Source organism: Salvelinus fontinalis, unplaced genomic scaffold (assembly GCF_029448725.1).
Source record: "Salvelinus fontinalis isolate EN_2023a unplaced genomic scaffold, ASM2944872v1 scaffold_0167, whole genome shotgun sequence".
NCBI lineage: Eukaryota > Metazoa > Chordata > Actinopteri > Salmoniformes > Salmonidae > Salvelinus > Salvelinus fontinalis.
The window spans coordinates 150,783-166,442 of NW_026600376.1; the positions used below are offsets into that span (position 1 = coordinate 150,783).

At 40.2% G+C, this 15,660-nt stretch overlaps 1 protein-coding gene across 1 annotated transcript in view; it reads left to right on the forward strand.

Annotated features, from left to right (window-relative positions):
• The window catches only part of col7a1l (collagen type VII alpha 1-like), a 121,199-nt gene that overhangs the window by 89,060 nt on the left and 16,479 nt on the right, over positions 1–15,660 (forward strand). The window contains exons 71-87 of the mRNA XM_055912403.1: positions 194–268; positions 1,218–1,307; positions 1,474–1,530; positions 1,696–1,749; positions 4,859–4,948; positions 5,115–5,171; positions 5,337–5,390; positions 7,851–8,477; positions 8,620–8,655; positions 9,649–9,675; positions 9,859–9,918; positions 10,452–10,577; positions 11,584–11,655; positions 11,742–11,777; positions 11,880–11,939; positions 13,229–13,273; positions 13,550–13,585. Of these exons, the coding sequence (XP_055768378.1) occupies positions 194–268; positions 1,218–1,307; positions 1,474–1,530; positions 1,696–1,749; positions 4,859–4,948; positions 5,115–5,171; positions 5,337–5,390; positions 7,851–8,477; positions 8,620–8,655; positions 9,649–9,675; positions 9,859–9,918; positions 10,452–10,577; positions 11,584–11,655; positions 11,742–11,777; positions 11,880–11,939; positions 13,229–13,273; positions 13,550–13,585 (1,602 nt within the window). The remainder of the gene's footprint in view (positions 1–193; positions 269–1,217; positions 1,308–1,473; positions 1,531–1,695; positions 1,750–4,858; positions 4,949–5,114; positions 5,172–5,336; positions 5,391–7,850; positions 8,478–8,619; positions 8,656–9,648; positions 9,676–9,858; positions 9,919–10,451; positions 10,578–11,583; positions 11,656–11,741; positions 11,778–11,879; positions 11,940–13,228; positions 13,274–13,549; positions 13,586–15,660) is intronic.

Below are 15,660 nucleotides of genomic sequence, written 5' to 3' on the forward strand. Positions count from 1 at the left end.
TAAAAGCATGAATTTTTTTCTCCTAACTTGCTTTTTTGTTTTGTCCTTATTGTTTAAGACTTGTAAGTCATGTCCTGTACTCTCTCTTTGCTGCTTTGTGTCAAATACATAATTACGATAGACATGTTTATGAAAGATATCTCCTCTTGATCCCATTTCGTATGGGACTCACCTTTTTCTCTCCTCTCTAAAGACGAGTACGGAGGAGGAGGAGGAAGCGGAGGAGGAGGAATTATACGATGGGGAAGAGTACAGTTATGAATATGAGGTGAGTAACTGTCAAGTGAGATGTAAATTAACATTCCTAATTATTTGATTGGTACATATTATTAATCCTAACTACAGTATTAATTCTGTGGGTGGACACCCTATGACGTCACCTTTCCTAGTAACCTCAGGGATCAGGGTTGGAATGACACATTTACCTCACTGGGCTGCCCATTACCCACACCAATACTTTGAGTCTTATAGCAGTGCCCTGATTGTGTTATGGTAGTGATCAGCATAGTGTGGGAACCCTCCTAATTCAAACTCTCCAAACTCAAATGATTACTGAGTTAAAAGAAGGTAGCTGTAACTCAATTACTCTGATGCTATACATGTATTAATGAGTCCATCACACACATTCATGAGGAGGGTGTGTAGTTGACCTTGCATGTGTACATCTCTAGAGACAAAATGAGGAAGTCATATTTTCTCCCACATAGATATATACAGTAGATTTTGTTATAAAGTTTTTATTTTATTTAACCTTTATTTAACTAGGCAAGTCAGTTAAGAACAGATTCTTATTTACAATGACGGCCTACACCGGCCAAACCCTCCCCTAACCCTGACGACCCTAGGCCAATTGTGCTCCGCCCTATGGGACTCCCGATCACGGCCGGTTGTGATACAGCCCGGGATCGAACCAGGGTCTATAGTGATGCCTCTAGCACTGTGTTGCAGTGCCTTAGGCCTTAGACCGCTGCGCCACTCGGGAGCCCAAATTAGAGTCCCCACCCACTTCCCTGAAAGTAATGAATTACTAGGAATTGATTAGTTTATCATTATATGCCAGTGTAGTGATGACACACCACACCTGTTATTAATTGTGGTTTGCGTGTCGAACTCAGATGAATGTCTCACTCACCAGTAACGCTGTCATTATTTTGTTACGTTCAAAAAACATTTTGGAATGGAATGTTTTTGATCGTTTTTCTGAAATTTTGTTAAAGGATTCCACAGCTGATCCCTTACTGTCAATGGAAAAGCAAGGGGAGTTTGAAATCACAACAGAAAGCACACTACATGGAAATAGCAAAGAGGTGAACCCTTTTTCTTTGCCACTGTATCTCTAGATATAGAAAAATGATAGTAAAGACAACGGATAGTAAAACATGTCATTTTCATTTTGACCTTTGAACCAGGAAATGTACATACGGCATTCTGTCCAGTAGTGGTCATTACTGATTATATGTCCATGTTTGTTAGAGTGGCCTGACAACTTTAGGTCCATATCCATCCCAGTCACCGGGAGACAGCGAAAAGGTATGGAACTGGTGCTCTTTTCCTGAGATACTTTGTCAAGTGCAAACTGTGTCAAGCAGAGCCAGCACCATGGACAGCTCTGAGTTGAGTGGTAGAAGGCTATGTGACGTGTGTGTTTGCTGTATTATATATTGTTCTTGAAACATGCTACACTTTGTTCCGAAGCAGGGGGAATTCATCACACCTATCCTTCCCAGCACAACGGAACAAACAGAGAAGGTAAGTCTGTGACTGACTGCATGACGCTTTACTGACCATGATCCTGAGGGATATGGGGTGTAAATGGACACACCTAGACTTCTATTCGTCTTTACTACCCATGATCCTGAGGGATATGGGGTGTAAATGGACACACCTAGACTTCTATTCGTCTTTACTACCCATGATCCTGAGGGATATGGGGTGTAAATGGACACAACTAGACTTCTATTCGTCTTTACTACCCATGATCCTGAGGGATATGAGGTGTAAATGGACACACCTAGAATTCTATTCGTCTTTACTACCCATGATCCTGAGGGATATGGGGTGTAAATGGACACAACTAGACTTCTATTCGTCTTTACTACCCATGATCCTGAGGGATATGGGGTGTAAATGGACACACCTAGACTTCTATTCGTCTTTACTGACCATCCTGAGGGATATGGGGTGTAAATGGACACAACTAGACTTCTATTCGTCTTTACTACCCATGATCCTGAGGGATATGAGGTGTAAATGGACACAACTAGACTTAAATTAATCTTTACTGACCATCCTGAGGGATATGGGGTGTAAATGGACACAACTAGACTTCTATTCGTCTTTACTAATGGTGTTTCAGTCCATGCATTCCTCCGTTGGACTGTGGGTGTATGAATGTGATGCAAAGTGCTTTGATCCAATGATTTTCATTGGCATTCCAATACAATGGTTGTAGGTAATTGATATCATTTATATTTTCTAACTTCATCTTCTTTATGTGTTTCTTGGTTGATTAGAATTTCCCAAAAGAAAGCCCTGCCCAGTGTTCAATAACATGAATACATAGTCAGATTGTGTCATAATAATGATTGGCCAACCATCTCAGTGATCTGAGCACTTGTCATCACTGCGTACGTTCAGATCTTTCGTCTGACTAACAACTGTGAACATTTCACCAGTGCAAAAGGTACCACAATACAATTTTAAACATTAATTATTCGGCCTGCGTGATAAAAAAATATTTAAAGACTTAAATAAACTACATTTTCATTTCACTTAAAACTTCTTATGGCTGCAATCCCGTTAACGGGATGATATGACAACAGCCAGTGAAAGTGCAGGGTGCCAAATTCAAACAACAGAAATCTCATAATTAAAATTTCTCAAACATTCATGTATCTTATACCATTTTAAAGGTAATCTTGTTGCTAATCCCACCAAAGTGTCCGATTTCAAATAGGCTTTTCAGCGAAAGCATCACAAACGATTATGTTAGGTCACCACGCCATTTTTCCAGCCAAAGAGAGGAGTCACAAAAAGCACAAATAGAGATAAAATGAATCACTAACCTTTGATGATCTTCATCACATGACACTCATAGGACTTCATGTTACACAATACATTATATGTCTTGTTCGATTAAGTTCATATTTATATCCAAAAACCTGAGTTTACATTGGCGCCATGTTCAGAAATGCCTCCAAAATATCCGGAGAAATTGCAGAGAGCCACGTCAAATAACAGAAATACTCATCATAAACTTTGATGAAAGATACATGTTTTACATAGAATTAAAGATACACTTGTTCTTAATGCAACCGCTATGTCAGATTTCAAAAAGCTTTACGGCAAAACACAATATTCAATAATCTGAAAACAGCGTTCAGCCACAAAAGCATGCCATACAGTTACCCACCAAATTGTACAGTCAACAAAACTCATAAAAAGCATTATAAATCTTCACTTACCTTTGCTGATCTTCGTCGGAATGCACTCCCAGGACTCCCACTTCCACAAGAAATGTTCGGTTGGTCCGGTAATGTCCATCATTTATGTCCAAATATCTATTTTTGTTAGCGTGTTAAACAAATCCAGCGTCAGGAAGCGCGTTCACTAAAAGCTAACGAAATGTCCAAAAGTTCCGTAACAGTCCGTAGAAACATGTCAAACGATGTATTGAATCAATCTTTAGAATGTTTTTAACATAAATCTTGAATAACGTTCCAACCGGAGAATTACATTGACTTCAGATGAGCGATGGAACAGAGCTCCCTCTCATGTGAACGCGCACGGTGAAAGCATGGTTAGGTCATGGCAGACCTGACTAATTCCCCACTCATTTGGCCCCCCTTCACAGTAGAGGCATCAGACAAGGTCCTACAGACTGTTGACATCTAGTGGAAGCCGTAGGAAGTGCAAACTCATCCATATCTCACTGTGATTTCAATAGGATCTTGGTTGAAAATCGACCAGCCTCATAATTCCCACTTCCCGTTTGGATTTTTTCTCAGGTTTTTGCCTGCCATATGAGTTCTGTTATACAGAACAGACATAATTCAAACAGTTTTAGAAACGTCAGAGTGTTTTCTATCCAATACTAATAATAATATGCATATATTAGCAACTATGACTGAGGAGCAGGCCGTTTACTCTGGGCACCTCTGTGCACCTTTCATCCAAGCTACTCAATACTGCCCCTGCAGCCATAAGAAGTTAAAGATTTAACACAACTGGGCCAAATTACAATGGAAGACATACATACTGTATCCCAGCATGCATTGTGGCATGACCTCTGAACTTTTCTTGAATGGTAATGTCAAGAGCTGCAACCAAAATTAACTTTTCCAATGACACATTTAGCTCACTGGGCTGCCCATTACCCACACCAATACTTTGAGTCTTATAGCAGTGCCCTGATTGTGTTATGGTAGTGATCAGCATAGTGTGGGAACCCTCCTAATTCAAACTCTCCAAACTCAAATGATTACTGAGTTAAAAGAAGGTAGCTGAAACTCAATTACACTGATGCAATACATGTATTAATGAGTCCATCACACACATTCATGAGGAGGGTGTGTAGTTGACCTTGCATGTGTACATCTTTAGAGGCAAAATGAGGAAGTCATACAGTTGATTAGGGTCCCCACCCACTTCCCTGAAAATAATTAATTACTAGGAATTGATTAGTTTCTGATTATATGCCAGTGTATTGATGACACACCACACCTGTTATTAATTGTGGTTTGCGTGTCGAACTCAGATGACTGTCTCACTCACCAGTAACGCTGTCATTATTTTGTTACGTTCAAAAAACATTTTGGAATGGAATGTTTTTGATCGTTTTTCTGAAATTTTGTTAAAGGATTCCACAGATGATCCCTTACTGTCAATGGAAAAGCAAGGGGAGTTTAAAATCACAACAGAAAGCACACTACATGGAATGAGCAAAGAGGTGAACCCTTTTTCTTTGCCACTGTATCTCTAGATATAGAAAAATGATAGTAAAGACAACGGATAGTAAAACATGTCATTTTCATTTTGACCTTTGAACCAGGAAATGTACATACGGCATTCTGTCCAGTAGTGGTCATTACTGATTATATGTCCATGTTTGTTAGAGTGGCCTGACAACTTTAGGTCCATATCCATCCCAGTCACCGGGAGGCAGCCAAAAGGTATGGAACTGGAGCTCTTTTCCTGAGATACTTTGTCAAGTGCAAACTGTGTCAAGCAGAGCCAGCACCATGGACAGCTCTGAGTTGAGTGGTAGAAGGCTATGTGACGTGTGTGTTTGCTGTATTATATATTGTTCTTGAAACATGCTACACTTTGTTCCGAAGCAGGGGGAATTCATCACACCTATCCTTCCCAGCACAACGGAACAAACAGAGAAGGTAAGTCTGTGACTGACTGCATGACGCTTTACTGACCATGATCCTGAGGTATATGGGGTGTAAATGGACACACCTAGACTTCTATTCGTCTTTACTGACCATCCTGAGGTATATGGGGTGTAAATGGACACACCTAGACTTCTATTCGTCTTTACTACCCATGATCCTGAGGGATATGGGGTGTAAATGGACACAACTAGACGTCTATTCGCCTTTACTAATGGTGTTTCAGTCCATGCATTCCTCCGTTGGACTGTGGGTGTATGAATGTGATGCAAAGTGCTTTGATCCAATGATTTTCATTGGCATTCCAATACAATGGTTGTAGGTAATTGATATCATTTATATTTTCTAACTTCATCTTCTTTATGTGTTTCTTGGTTGATTAGAATTTCCCAAAAGAAAGCCCTGCCCAGTGTGCAATAACATGAATACATAGTCAGATTGTGTCATAATAATGATTGGCCAACCATCTCAGTGATCTGAGCACTTGTCATCACTGCGTACGTTCAGATCTTTCGTCTGACTAACAACTGTGAACATTTCACCAGTGCAAAAGGTACCACAATTCCAATTGTAATTTTAAACAATAAATATTAGGCCATCGTTATAAAAAAAAGTGTATTAAGACATTTGATTAAAAGATTGGACACAAATGGGCCAACTTGCAATGGAAGACATCCATATACCAGCATGCATTGAGCATGACCTCTGAACTCTGCGTGAATGGGAATGTCAAGAGCTGCAAACAAAATATGAACTCTTCATGAGTGAATTTATACACTTACTGATTAAAACGTTTTTTCTGTTTTTTTGTTTACTTTTTTTTTTAACACAGGACCTTTCCTAAATCCAGAAAGATTGAGACTGTAGATTTGTAAGCACAGAGTGTTTGTATAAACTGTGAAGTGTATCCCTGGTGAGGAGCAGTCTACCCTTAACCTGACCAGCATAACATGAGGAGGGACTTCGCTTCGTCGCGCAATGATGATGTAATTTGTCCAATGTCACTCGTCCAATGCCACTTCTATGACCAGAATCGTGTTTTATACTTAATCCAAGTACCTAAAAGATGAACAATACATAGGTAAAAGCTAAGATAAATCAAGACAGTGTATTATATAACGATTATTGGACTAATAAATTCTTCCATCAGATGTCAGTGTTATTTTAGCATTGACTTTGCATCAACTAACTTATTTATGAAAGAAGTTCAAAATGTTACATTGGACCTGAGCTATAGTATAGCTTCTCTCTGTCGCTTCAGTATTACAACAGTTTTTACCTCCTCGTAATTTGTTCAACCATATTCTAATGTTTTCAGTGTATCGCTGCTTATCAATTCCTCAACCAAACGTTATTTATTGAAAACATGGAAATAGATTGTATTTTCTTCCTTTTCTGTATTAGTTACTACTTTTTCAATGAAATGTGTTTCCATCATATTCTTCAGAATATATAGTATTGAAAAGTGTTTTCACTGGTGAAATGTTGTCAGTCTAAAGTTCTCCCTTTGTATTTAACCTCTCTGTGTGCATGTAAGTAAATGTTCAAATGATCAAAAGTCTTTGTGTCTTCTTTCATCTAACATTAGCCTGTAATCCATTTCTGATACTTCATCATCTGAAGGGACATATACACTTGATCCAGGGCTGCGCACGGATGCACGCACACTCACACTCACACTCACACACACACATACTCACACTCACACTCACACACACACATACTCACACACACACACTCATGAGTGGGACACTACGGCTGTAGGCCAAGCACCATGGGAACTCCCCACAGTGGTAATGGCACATCAATGACTTATAATCAATGACTCATGAAGTGATTTTGGGAATTGGCAGGCGATACCATCTCATGTCCGGGTCAGAGTAAGGAAGAGCGCCCCCTGGCCTGATTACATGGTAAGTACACAGAAAAAATATGGACTACCATTAGAATACAATGTAAGAGTTCATCCTTTTTAGAAAACAATGGCATTTGCCAGAAACACTTGAGTCTTTGCTGTTTCAGGCATACATGCCAGGAACTGCCGGAGGAAGAAATCGATACCATAACGGGCAAAAAGTAAACAGATTTATTTACTAGGGATATTTTTCTATTACACTGATATCAACTACTCATAGGTTGTTATCAAATCAACAGTTAGCATGGAGGGAATGGCACAGGGAATGGGTTCAGAGAAGTTATTACATGGTCAAATCAAACAACGTGTGAACATTCCCTCTTTCAGTTTTTAAAGTCACAGTCGGGAGCAAGAGGTTCCAAGAAATTACATGTAAGTGTTACTCAGCCAAAACATATTGGTGAATTGCTCAACGGAAGGACCGTAGTTTTGAATCACTTTGAACATCAAAATAAATCCATATGAATTATTCGCTATTTAAGTCCAATGAATTGAGCAATCAATCAGTAACCCAACCAATTTCTTATTTGTGGTTCCAGAGACAGAAACAAGAAAACAGAGACCCTCAGCCTGACCCTGAATCCTATACAGAGAGGGAGGTTGACTATGAAACAGAAAGAGACTGGGAGACACCAACAGAGATGGAGGGAGAGAGAGAACCCATAGCAGCAGGGGAAGAGACACCATGGGAAAGACATAGAGAGAGGGAGATGGTAGAAAAGAAAGGAAAAGAGACAGAAGGAGAGATATACCATGATGCAGAAAGAGAGGGAGAGGAGGAGAGAAGTGGCGACTCTGAATGGGACACGGAGGAGGACAGTGAATACGAGAGGGAGAGAGAGGGGGAAAGGATGGAGATGGAGAGAGAGAGGATAGAGCTTGAAAAAGAGAGGGAGGCAGAGCTGGAGTTGCAGAGGGAGAAAATAGAGAGGGAGAGACAACTAGAGAGGGAGAACGTGGAAAAGGAGAGAGACCTGCAAATGGAGAGGGAGAGTGAACTAGAGAGCGAGAGAACAGAGATGGAGGGAGGTAGAGACCTGGACAGGGAGAGAGAGGAGTGGGAGAGACGGAGGCAGGAGATGGAAAGAGAGAACGGAAGACAAGGAGAGTACGAGGAGGAAGGAGGAGTAAGACCCTATCCAGGGCCAGAATATGACTATTTGAAGGTAAACACACACACATCCCCCAATCAAAGTGCTGTGAAGATGACATGATAAAAACACCTGTTCTGTTACCGTCATCTATCACGCATTTCTATCAGGTTCCTTTTTGTGTTCCTTTTTGAGTGGTTCCTTCTGTTTTCTAAAGGGTGCACCGGGTGAAAATGGACTTCCGGGACCGAAGGTGATTACCAATCATTTTCAAATAAAACAGTGTCTTCAAATGGAGTGAAAGAACAAGATGTCCTGAATCTGCCCCCATATCTCTACAGTACCAGGTTGCAATAAGGAATCCTTTATACATAGTTTGTAAAGGCTGTATAAGAAGTTTGTAGACAATGTATTATTAATGTGTTGATCAGTGATACCTTGTGCATGGCAGACAGTTCACACCACCAACATGAAGAGAACTACATGTTATAGTCTGTAGCTCTCTTAGAAATCAAGTCAAACCTTTAATAAAGGAGACCTTCATGTCATTTCAACCCAATCTGTCCTTACTTCCGTACACAGTGTCAATGTCACCAGGTCACAACATCAAACGTATCCTCGCTCCCCTCCTACCCTCGTCTCATTATCAGTGTCTTACACACACACACACCACACACCCACACAGACACAGACACACACACACACACACACACACACACACACACACACACACACACACACACACACACACACACACACACACCCACACACACACACACACACACACACACACACACACACACACACACACACACACACACACACACACACACACACACACACACACCCACACAGACACACAGACACACAGACACACACAGACACACACACACACCTATTTACCTACCCACATCTTCCCCTATAAGTTTGTCCATGTCTCTCTGCTCTCCTGTCAGTCAAACCAGCGCTCAGAATGTTGGTCTTTGATGTCCCCAGAGTTCTATTTCTGATCCCCTCATTACGCAGTGGATTAATCATGTGGTATTAATAATTCCGTCTGTTAGTTGGCGGCATCGATACAAAACAGATCCTTGAAAAACTCTATGGACTTTTTCCCCCTCCGGCTGTCTGAATGTGATGGTACTATTTTGGTGCACGAGACGCAGACAGAGACATATGGAGAGAATTCACTTGAATAACAATCACTTTGTAACTGATTTGTTGACAACTCTCTTCGTTCTACCAGGGGGAACTTGGTGAAAAGGGACACAAGGTAAATGCTTTTCCAATTCACTTCTGTGATAGAGCAAAGCCCGAACCAACCTCTTTTTCAGCAATCATGTTTTGAACATTTAACTATTTTTATTTATTGAAATATCTAACTAGAAGGACACCTGCACACTGTACTGTATATTTGCAAATGAAACGTATCCTATTGACATTGTTGTGCTTTTAGGGTGAGCCAGGTATTGGCCACAGAGGTCCTGTGGGACAGGCTGGTCCACCCGGAACTAAGGTAGACTCCCACACCATCACTTAGCTCTGCCCCTCTACTTAGTCAAAATCTATTTAGCTTTAACTGGCTTCAATTGACAATTTTGCCACCTGAGGGCCTGATTGTTGCTATGGAGATACAATAGTCTAGAGGAAACACTGAACTTCAGTAGCTGCTAGAGAAATACCAACACTGTCCTTATCTGTCTCCTATTAGCTGTCCCGCCACCCTCTCTCTGGGATTGACTTTCTGTCTCTTTCTTTGTCAATTAATCTATGAATTGTTGTTGTCTTCCATTTACAAAGCAAAAACACTCGAACGTATGGAATTAATAACTGCAAGGGAATTATAATTGTAGTTATACCAGTGTAGTTATTAGAGAAATGCAAAAAAAAATCCCTTTCTATCTTTGTTCCTCTGACTCTTCTTCTCTCCTTCTGTCTGTCTGCCTATCTGTCTCTCTCCATCTCTGTCTCATTCCCTCTTTCTGTCTGTGTCTGCCTGTCTGTCTCTTTCTGTCTGTTTCTGCATGGCTCTCCTACTCCCTCTGTCAGGGTGAGCCTGGTGAAATGGGGCCTTCTGGTGCTCAGGGTATCCAGGGAATCCGCGGTAACCCCGGTATCTCAGGTTCTCAGGGCCTGAGGGGCCAACCAGGAGACCCAGGAGAGGCGGGGAGAGAGGTGAGGAGCTCCCCGACCATCCCTTCAACCTGGGGCAAGGAGTTTGTCCTGATTACTGGAAGGCTTTGTACTCTAGTTATAAGAAACTCAACACCTTATTCTGTAGTTTTAATAAACTCAACACCTTGTACTGTAGTTTCAATAAACCCAACACCTTGTACTGTAGTTCTAATAAACCCAACACCTTGTACTGTAGTTTTAATAAACCCAACACCTTGTACTGTAGTTTTAATAAACCCAACACCTTGTACTGTAGTTTTAAGAAACTCAACACCTTGTACTGTAGTTTCAATAAACCCAACACCTTGTACTGTAGTTTTAATAAACCCAACACCTTGTACTGTAGTTTTAATAAACCCAACACCTTGTACTGTAGTTTTAATAAACCCAACACCTTATTCTGTAGTTTTAATAAACCCAACACCTTGTACTGTAGTTTTAATAAACCCAACACATTGTACTGTAGTTTTAATAAACCCAAAACCTTGTACTGTAGTTTTAATAAACCCAACACCTTGTACTGTAGTTTTAATAAACCCAACACCTTGTACTGTAGTTTTAATAAACCCAACACCTTGTACTGTAGTTTTAATAAACCCAACACCTTGTACTGTAGTTTTAATAAACCCAACACCTTGTACTGTAGTTTTAATAAACCCAACACCTTGTACTGTAGTTTTAATAAACCCAACACCTTGTACTGTAGTTTTAATAAACCCAACACCTTATTCTGTAGTTTTAATAAACCCAACACCTTGTACTGTAGTTTTAATAAACCCAACACCTTATACTGTAGTTTTAATAAACTCAACACCTTGTACTTTCAGTCTATTTCCTGGTCTGATCATGTATTCCAAAAAATGTTGCAGCCACATTTTTGTCAAATTCACCACTAGCCAGAAAGCCAGAACAAAGATATATGTTTTCAAAGAGCAAAAATACTGCCTACTAAGTAGGAAGATAATTGTGATAAAGTATGATGTGTACTGTTTTTGTTCATCTGTAGGGGGACAGAGGTAGAAGGGGTAAGAATGGATCACCCGGGACTCCAGGAGCTAAAGGGAAACTTGGAATAGAGGTATGGTGAAATATAACTTGCCCTAGGCATTGTTTGCCTTCCTATGGTTATCATGTAACATAATGGATGCTTTCTGTTTCGCAAAGGGTCCACCTGGTCTACCTGGTACGAAAGGAGAAAAGGTAAGACATTAGCCTGCTTGGTGGTGGTGGTGTTGTTGTCGTTGTCATGTTGTATATGAGGAGATAATAACATTAGCATTCACTTCTTCTTGTTCCCAACAGGGTGACAGTATCCCGGGGGAACCAGGTGCCAGGGGTGTGGTTGGGATCACAGGTCGCAGGGTGAGACGGAACAATGGACTTAATTACCTCAGAGAGATGGAATTAACCTCAGAGAGAGATCCGAGGCAGCATTGTAAAAGATAGAAAAGCTGCTCGTCACAACAGGATGGCACAAAATGCACACATTTACACTGAACATAAATATAAACGCAGCATGTAAAGTGTTGGTCCCATGTTTCATGAGCTGAAATAAAAGATCCCATACATTTTTCATATGCACAAAAAGGTTATTTCTCTCAAATTTGGTGCACAAATTTGTTTACATCCCTGTTAGTCAACATTTCTCCTTTGCCAAGATAATCCATCCACCTGCCAGGTGTAGCATATCAAGAAGCTGAATAAACAGCATGATCATTACACAGGTGCACCTTGTGCTGGGACAATAAAAGGCCACTCTAAAATTTGCAGTTTTGTCACACAACACAATGCCACAGATGACTCAAGTTTTGAGTGTGCAATTGGCATGCTGACTGCAGGATTGTCCACGAGCTGTTGCCAGATAATAACAATTATCTACCATAAGCCGCCTCCAACGTCGTTTTAGAGAATTTGGCAGTATGTCCAACCGGCCTCACAACCGCAGACCACTTGTATGGCGTTGTGAACAGGGTGCCCCATGGTGGCAGTGGGGTTAAGGTATTTAATGGTATGGGCAGGCATTTTATCTATAGCAATTTGAATGCACAGAGATACCCTGATGAGATCCTGAGGCCCATTGTTGTGGCATTCATCCGCCACCATCACCTTATGTTTCAGCATAATAATGCACGGCCCCATGTTGCAAGGATCTGTACACAATTCCTGGAAGGTGAAAATGTCCCATTTCTTCCATGGCCTGCATACTCACCAGACATGTCCCCCATTGAGCATTTTTGAGACGCTCTGGATCAACGTGTACGACAGCGTGTTCCAGTTCCCACCAATATCCAGCAACTTCGCAAAGCCATTGAAGAGCAGGACAACATTCCACAGGCCACAATCAGCAGCCTGATCAACTCTATGCGAAGGAGATGTGTAGCGCTGTATGAGGCAAATGGTGGTCACACCAGATACTGACTGGTTTTCTGATCCACGCTCCTACTTATTAGTTTTTTGAAGGTGTCCGTGACCAACAGATACATATCTGTATTCCCGGTCATGTGAAATCCATAGATTAGGGCCTAATTAATGTATTTAAATTGACTGATTTCCTTATATAAAGTGTAACTCAGTAAAATCTTTGACATTTTAGCATGATGCATTTATCTTTTTGTTCAGTATAATATTTGTGATGTGTTTGTTTGTGACAGGGTGAAAAGGGCATTGCAGGAGTCTTAGGAGCCCCAGGACACACTGTGAGTTAACATCATCACCTTTCATGACATGAACAGTCCAGAGGAGGCCGGTGGAAGAAGATATATAGAAGGACGTGCTCATTGTAATGTCTGGAATGGAATAAATGTAACGGAGTCCAACGTGGTTTCCATATGTTTGATGTGTTTGATACTATTCCATTTAGTCCATTCCAGCCATTACAATGATCCTGTCCTCCTATAGCTCCCCCCACCAGCCTCCTCTGGTACAGGACATTTGTTTCATAGCTACCTTTACCTTTGACCTCTTTTACTTAGGGTCCAAAGGGCTTCCCGGGCAGCAAAGGAGCAAAGGTACGTTGACGGTTACTTCTTTGATGGCATGATAATTTTGGTAGACTATATTTTTAAAATGTATGCGATTGAGTGGGTCTTACTAAATACTTTGATATTTTAGATTTTCACACACTCATACTTCCACTCAGGTTCTCCAGATACTTTAGATATTTTTTCTTCAGAGACAGTTTTAAAACTTCTACTCAATACCCATCCCGGATCCGGGATCATTCTCATCAGAAACGCTGACTAGAATAGCCTAGCCTAGCGCAACAGGGAATATCATATAATATAAAAACATGAAATCACAAGTCCAATACAGCAAATGAAAGATGAACATCTTGTGAATCCAGCCAACATGTCCGATTTTTAAAATGTTTTACAGCGAAAACACAACATATATTTATGTTAGCTCACCACCATATCCCAAAACCCAACGCCATTTTTTCACCGCAAAGATAGCTTTCACAAAACCCACAAATAGAGATCAAATTAATCACTAACCTTTGAACAACTTCATCAGATGACAGTCTTATGACATCATGTTATACAATACATTTATGTTTTGTTCGAAAATGTGCATATTTATAGCCACAAATCGTGGTTTTATATTGGCGCCATGTTCAGAAATGGCTCCAAAACAGCCAGAATAATTACAGAGAGCAACGTGAAATACAGAAATACTCATCATAAAACATTTATGAAAAATACATGTTGTACACATAATTAAAGATAAACATCTTGTGAATCCAGCCAACATGTCCTATTTTTAAAAAGTTTTACAGTGAAAACACAACCTATATTTATGTTAGCTCACCACAATAGCCCAAAACACAACGCCATTATTTCACCGCAAAGATAGCTTTCACAAAACCCACCAATAGAGATAAAATGAATCACTAACCTTTGAACAACTTCATCAGATGACAGTGTTATGACATCATGTTATACAATACATTTATGTTTTGTTCAAAAATTTGCATATTTATAGCTACAAATCGTGGTTTTACATTGGCGCCATGGTCAGAAATGGCTCCAAAATATACGGAGAAATTTTAGAGAGCCATGTAATCTAACAGAAAAACTCATCATAAACTTTGATGAAAAATACATGTTGTACATATAATTAAAGATACACTGGTTCTTAATACAACCGCTGTGCTAGATTTAAAAAAAATAACTTTAGTAAAAAGCACAGCATGCAATAATCTGAGACAGCGCTCAGCCATTCTCCGCCATATTGGAGTCAAAAGAGTCAACAAAAATACAAAAGAACATCAAAAATATTCCCTTACCTTTGATGAACGTTCATCAGAATGCAGTGCCAGGAATCCTAGTTCCACAATAAATCGTTGTTTTGTTTTAGAATGTCCATTTCTTCTGTCGAATTAGCAACTTTGGCTAGCATGTGTAGCTCACGTGTCCATGAAGATTTGACGCAATGAACGAAAACTTCTAAATGTGATAATAAAAGTCGAATAAACTGGTCAAACTCAGTTGAGAATCAATCTTCAGGATGTTTTTCTCATATATATCCAATAACGTCCCAGACGGAGCATTTCTTCGTGTCTATCTAACGATTTGCAGACAAAGATATGACATACCCAAGTGCGTGGCCAAAAACGGGCAATATGACTGACCTGTCACTCCAAAGACTTTCATCCGGTCCCACATAAGGCTTGACACTTCATTCCACGTTCTACTGCCTGTTGACATCTAGTGGAAGGCGTATGAAGTGCATACATATCCATAAATATTAGGCAATTGAATAGGCCATGCCTTTCACAGCGACCCATTTCAGAATTTTCACTTCCTGTTTGGAAGTTTGCCTGCCAAATGAGTTTTGTTTTACTCACAGATATAATTCAAACAGTTTTAGAAACTTCAGAGTGTTGTCTATCCAATAGTAATAATAATATGCATATCATATGATCTAGGACAGAGTACGAGGCTGTTTAATTTGGGCACCATTTTATCCAAAAGTGAATATGGCGCCCCCTATTTCCAAGAGGATTTATTAAAGATGGTTTTGACAGCCCGGTGTTTCAGCGTTCAGTCAAATTCTCTGCTCATTCTATTGAAGTGTCATCACT